Source organism: Limulus polyphemus, unplaced genomic scaffold, assembly GCF_000517525.1.
Source record: "Limulus polyphemus unplaced genomic scaffold, Limulus_polyphemus-2.1.2 Scaffold4130, whole genome shotgun sequence".
NCBI lineage: Eukaryota > Metazoa > Arthropoda > Merostomata > Xiphosura > Limulidae > Limulus > Limulus polyphemus.
Window position 1 is genome coordinate 21,024 of NW_013669740.1, and position 7,095 is coordinate 28,118.

At 30.4% G+C, this 7,095-nt stretch overlaps 1 protein-coding gene across 1 annotated transcript in view; it reads left to right on the forward strand.

Annotated features, from left to right (window-relative positions):
• Window positions 1–777: 777 nt before the first annotated feature.
• The window catches only part of LOC106470636 (dedicator of cytokinesis protein 3-like), a gene marked incomplete at its 3' end in the record, with an annotated part of 71,376 nt that continues 65,058 nt past the window's right edge, over window positions 778–7,095 (forward strand). The window contains exon 1 of the mRNA XM_022399264.1: window positions 778–961. Coding sequence (XP_022254972.1) covers window positions 925–961 — 37 coding nt within the window. The remainder of the gene's footprint in view (window positions 962–7,095) is intronic.

Below are 7,095 nucleotides of genomic sequence, written 5' to 3' on the forward strand. Positions count from 1 at the left end.
AAAGTTTCGTCGGAACGAAGTTACGGAAAGTTAACTAACAAACGGAGACGTAACAATACTTTAGACACGGTTTAAACAGTTGATCAAGTAACCAGGATATGGTTTCTGTTGCAGAGTCATACCCTGACATTATGATTACTTGATCAACTTGTAAGTGGTTTATAGTAAGTGGACTAGAAATGTAGCTTGTTTTAGTTGTATTATACTCATATAATATAGGAAGTTTTCCACCTCAATCTTTTTAAAAATAAGTATTGACAGACTTATTCGCCAGAGCTTATAAAGTTAACAAAACATCTTTCAACTAAATATTGCGATCTAGATTTTAAGTACTTAATCTTTAATATACTTTTTCTGAGTATAACATGTAAAATGGTTTGGAATGAAGCACAAAGCTACGCAGTCGGTTATCTGTGCTCTACTCGCCACAGGTATCGAACCCCGGTTTGTAGCGTTGTACATCCGCAGACATGCCGCTGTGCCACTGGGTAACAAAATGTTTTGGATAATTTTAAATTCTTAATGTTACTTAGAATATAAATAATAATGTTCATTTGTTGTTCCTATATATATTTTAAGTGTGGGCTTCTTTTTTTCTATAAATATATATTACCCACGACGCTAACAAAATTCATTCATTTACGTTAGTTATCATGATGCGTTGAACCACCCTTAAGGGAAACAATCGAAACTAGAAGATGTTTTATCAGTGTGGCCATGGCCTTCATCAATTTCGTTACTTTCACTCACCAGACGACACCACCAGTATTGTGAAGCTATTAAACAAAATGGAGGAAGAACTATGTTATAGAGTTACACTAGTTATAGAAAGAAAGTGAAAATGAGATTAGAATTTTCATTCTTACAATATTAAAACTCTGTAAAGGTAAACTGTGATTATTACATTATATTGTGAAAAAGGAAATGTGGAGTCCAACAAAAAATAAGAAGTACGGTGTGGGTAAGCGATTTTAAATTTAAAAATAAGTTAATAACATGAAATATATAAATGATAAACTTAAGTCTTAATTCAGTAAAGGGTTTTGTTTGAGATTGTGGACTTAATAATTTAATTTTAATTTAGACTTTCAGTCTAGGCAGAGTCAGTTTTATTAATTTTGGGTACAGTACTATACAACTACAAGTTGTATTCCAACAGAAACATAACTACTGCTGAGTACTGGTAACTGTTTTATTACTAAAAAATATATGAATGTTACTTTATCTGACCTAATACTAGTAGTAGTACTGTCACTGCTACTAGTACAAGTGGTTAGTTCAGTAATAGTACAAATAGTAATAGTAATACTAATACTAATAATATTAACTCTGCTACTGAGTGCAAGTAGTAGTGTTTACGTTATGTTAATTTAAGCCTGAGTATAATTTGTTGCGAACTTTATAAAATTGCTCAGTTCTTGCTGTTTTTGAACACCTAGCCTAAATTTCTAATTTAATTAGCTAGGTTTTGTCATAACTTAAAGTTATAACTTTATTTATAGGTGTAATTTAAGTTATAACTTTGTGAATACTAGATAAGTTTCTTCTAGCAAAATGTGTGTTTTTTAAAATGAATATATATCACCCAATTTGTATTGTAGCTTCATTTTGATTCATATTATTAATATATTATATATATATATATATATATTTAACTAATCTATGCAGAGAAACCATTTATACAAAGTTTATAATGTAATTACATCTATGTTTTTATTTGGCAATCGTCACTAACACAATATGTGTTGTGATTGTTGAAGTTTTTGTGTTAAAGTAGATGTGTCTTAATTCTTGTCATAGGTTTTAGTAAAAAATACAAAACTCGTGGTTTTAATATATTTCTTTCTGATCAGACTCATTTTTTTAAAGATAGCTTTGGTCACTTTCACCAAATGTGTGTGATGAAATAGTTTACTATCCTTTTTAGTAACAACCCTGATCTCAATTTTCAATTTCTCTTTGAAATCATCTGTCTGATCAGGTGGTTTTTAACAATTACCAAGTATAAACTTTCATCCTTGAAACATATAATTGTAACCCTTATAGATTCATCCTGTTGACTCATTTATGTCATCAATCCCAACTAGTTGTGGTTGTCTCATATATAAAAACCACCTCCTTCTTTCTCTTAACCCTTTTGCAATGGGTAGGTAAAAGTATGCATGTCATGACCTTATACAGACTTATATTTAAAATTTAATTAAACTAGTTTATTATCAATGTTGAGAAATAAACTTGGCATCAAGATATAGTTAATAAATTTTAATAATTTATAAGTTTTAAGTTTTTAATTTTATAAGGATATATTTAAAAAAAAGAAATCTATCTCCCCTAATATGAGAATTGTGATGTTTCATCTCTTGGTCTTCCCCTTTCTCTAATTCATTTACCACCTCTCTCTGGAGTATGGGATTTTAATGTAAATTACTCATTATAATTTAAGTATCAACAAGGCAAAACCTAATTCTTATTGCCTGCAATCTTATTTGTTTATAAAGTCATAAACTAGAAAATCAGACCCACTTACTATGCCCAAGTGTTACATCCTCTCTTTCACAAATTGCCAATATTTCTCTCTGATGTTTAATACTATATTATCTATAACCAATAGAAAGCCAAAGTTTTAATCTCTCAAGTGATATATTATGTTGTTTCTTCTACAGAGAATTGTTTGTTTTGCTTCCATGGGATGTGCATTGATGAACTTAGCTGAATTTTTAATGGCTTTTATTGCATAGTTAGAAAACCAGTTAAATTATGATACTTATAGGACATAGTTTGCTTTGTATATGTTACTTTTCTGTGTTCTTAGTTGCATTATTCGAGTAAATAAAAATTATTTAGTGTACTAGTGCCATTAGTATAAAAAAGGTTGTCTTAAATTTCATTGGCATCTGACAGCAAAAAAACAAGGGCAAAAGTAAGTACTATATTTTTGGTTTTTCATCTATATTTTTTATTGTTATAAAAGTTATTAAAATTTGAAAATTAGAAACTTGTTATATTAAATTAGGTAAAATAATGATAATAAAATTCATTCTTCACAAGGTATGCTCATGAGCAGCTTGTATGTTAGGTCATTCAGTAGCGTAATGTGAGCTACATGTTCCCAGAGTGACTTACAACTTGTATTTTGGAATTGTTAGTTAGACAGAGTTCAAAGGGCAATAAAATTAAGTATGAACAGATGTATCCTGTTATGAACATTAAACTATTTAGCATAAACAAATGTAGGTTCCTGTTACAATCCACAGTCATTCTTGAAAGAAAGAAAGAGCAATGTTGATTTATTATAGTATTTTTTTATAGTGGTTACAAGGTAAGTCAAATCAAACCGAGTCTGTATAGAGTTAGGGTAGATAAATTACAGATAAAATATAAAGTTTTACAAGAAAAAACTTTGATATTTATTTTGTAGGTTCTAGAGGTTATACAAATTAAATTTGAAACTTTTCTTATGAAGAAAAGTATTTTTAATATTAACATGAAAATCACTTTGCACTTGGAGCAATTGACACTAACTCCATATATTCATGGACAAATCTTTTGTAAAAATGCTTAATTAAAAAATCTGATTTTTTTTTGTACAAAACACTTGTAATGTTTACTGAAAGTTTGACAAATTTCGTGAAGACACATGTACCATATTAAACGTTATGGTATGGAAACTATGATTATTACTTTTTGGTTACAAGGTATGTTAAATCCACTGAGCCCATGTGGAAAGTATTAAATTCCCTTGAATTAACTGCATTTATCCCATTTGAAGACAATTCATTCCAAAGGCCAATTACCCTGTTAATAAAATAAGACTGTCTTAGCTGAAGATGACTCCTACCATGCCAAAATTAATATTTGGTTTCCCTACTTTACCATTCTCACCATTAAATACAGAAAATGATATTGCATCGACACTATTGATTACCTTTTCATGTCCCCTTTAGCTCTTCTTTTTTGAAGAGAGAACAAGTGCAAAGATCTTAACCTATCTTCATAGGATAATCTTTCCATCCCAAGTATCATCCTACTCTGAACCCTTTCCAACAATTCAATGTTCTTTCTGAGGTAAGGAGCCCAAGAATGGACACAATACTCCTAAAGGTCTAACCAATAACCTATATAATGACATTTTGTCTTTAGACATATTCAATATTTCTGTAGATACAACTTAACTATTAGGTTTCACATTTGTAACTAACCTTTTTATATATAGTTTTTAATTTATTTCCCATTTGCCCAGATTTCTCAGTCTTCTTTAATCTACCAAATTTATCATCTTTGCAATCAGTTTAAACTTTTTATTTTTAAATTGCTATTCTTCATTTATCCTTTATACCCTTTGTGAGCCAACTTGGCTTTTTTTTTAACTTGTAGCCACCTTTTTTTTTCTATAAGGAACATGCATATCTTGAATACTTAAGAATTTATTTTTAAAAATTTTCCAAATTTGATCAGTATTTCTACTTAATTCAGTCATCTAATTCACAGAAGATAATTCTTGTCTCATTCTTTCATTTTTTTTTATTTGAACTAAAATTTCATTATTACTCATCTCCATATGTAACAAAACATTAAACCATTTTTTAACTTTCAGTGCACTGGCAAGCTAACCCAATATTAAGCCACTTACCTGTTCTACATAAAAAGGTGGTAATATTAAAGTTATGAAAATTTTCGTTTGATCCATCAACAACTGCTGTATTCATGTTTAAAATAACATGGGCACATTCAAGAATGTTGAGAAAGATGAAGAAAGCCCTTATCAATCATCTAAGTTTCACAAGAAATTCAGGTGTAGAACTAGTTTGTATAGATTTATGTATCAAGACTCAGTGTAGAAGGAATGCTCTCAATCCTTTACATGTGTCACATTTAATAAATGCAATACAAATTTTATAATCTGATATCTGTTGGCCTAGGACAGTGCCATTTAGGTGAAAATTTCAGTTATGAGCATTTCCCTTATGATATTTTACAGGAAATATTTTGACACTTCAATGTTCTGAAGTATTTTTAAATGTGGATCACAGTACAGGTGGTGGCTAACAATTGAAGTGTGTTGGTGGGAAAGAATGTTAACAAAGCCATGGCAATTCACAATGAGTATTTGTATTTGGTGATATTGAAATTTTTTATTACAAGAGCTTTCCGGATACAAAGATGCTGGATAACAAAGCTATTACTGTACCGGGAATATGCTATAGCATGGTTGAACCTATATGGTTCTCATTGATATGTTGTGGAATCATTTCACCAACATTTGTCAGATAAATTTGATGACATCCCCAGTGATGCAGGGTTTGATTCAATATAGTGTGTTTCATAGACAAAACAATGCATACAGTGCAAGAAAACACTATGCACAGTAATCAGTATTACAAGAGAAACAGGATAATAGAAAGTTTGCCTCTTCTAGCATCAGTTCCACACTTTTGTCTGTCTGTACATCTGAATCTATCCTTCCTCATATATATAACAAATGCAAAAAGTGTTACATAATGTGTGTATATATATATATACCAGAAAGATCAGTTAGTCCAGGCAGAAATTGTAGATGCATAGCTTTGCATAATATTTTCTTGCATTCTTTATCTACTTTTTCCTCTGTAAAATGCCTGTAGCATGTTGGGTGAAACCCTGCATCACTGGGGAATTATAAAATTCATTGAACAAGTGCTGTTGAAATGATTTAGCAGTGTATTGATTAGAACTGTATACATTCAACCAGGCTTTAATGTATTGAGTGCATTCCTTCTTGATTGAGTCTAGATGCATATAACAATACAAACTGGTTCTCCAACTGGATTTTTTGTTAACCTTAGATGATTGACAAGGACTTACTTTGTGTTCTTCAGCATTATTGAATATGGTCATGTCAGTTCTATGTGAATACAGCAGTTCTTAACTGGTCAAATGAAAAGTTTCATAACTTTTATACTATACCCTTTTTATGTGCTACAAGTGACTGGCTTAATATTAGGTTAACTTGCTAATAAAGTGGAAGTTAAAACATAAAAGGAAAAACGTTTTAGTAGACAATATTAAGTCATGAAAAAATTAATCTTAGAGAGACGTAAGTAATGCCACTTAATGAAAATACACATAGTTCACAATACAGTTGCTGCACATGAATTATCCTAAGAACATCAAGTTTTGTTAACAGGAAAATGTTGACCTTGCTAGAGACAAGTTTGAAAAAACTGAACCTTCTTAGATTTTACTATTATTATTATTATATATGCTGCATATCTTTAATCCTATCATTACAGGTAGCTGGGGTTCAGAGGACGTGTCACCATGTTTGTAGAGTTACATTCAAAATTTTATTGAACTACTATTTATGAGTGTATGTCAATAAACTTGATATCCAATTGTAGATTTTAATTTAAATTTTAGTGTTATATATAGTTAATTTCTTAATTTGAAAGTAAATATTGTAAAAAATTGCTACATATCAATTTTTGTGTGTCATGTGGTACGTAGACTTCTGGGTTTGGTCAGATTACATTTTATGATGGCCACAATACAACATCTGCAGTTTCAAGTGAATTGTTGCATATCTGCTTGTTTGTTAATTTCCCGTAGAAATTCTTTCCGAAAAACTTCAGCGATACAAGTCCTTTCTTAATTAAAACTAGTTATTCTTTCTCAATACAACTTTGCAATGCACAAAATTTCCACAGTCACTTTAACTTAACTACTTTTATAAACACAGCAATTCACACACTTTACTTACGGTGCCTACTGTTCACTGGACTCAGTTATCTCTATCTTCAATCTATCTATATCTCTTCCATTTATCTGCTTATCGTACTGGTTTTACTTGCCAGGCTTATATATTAAAAAAGAGGGCATCTCGAATGCACTCGGGCCTTCATGATCCTTCTAGAAATCATCACGTGTTACCAGCGTCATGTGACTTCTGCTGTCGTAACAGAATTATAAACTCAAATTTCCAATATTGGCAAGCTAGAATATAAAATAAGAATCTCCTACCTTTTCTATTTGCAGAGATATCATAATATTTATCAAATCCACCATTTCGTTTATACCTTGTTACATGCTTACTAAACAGAGTTTACAACCTGTTCTCCA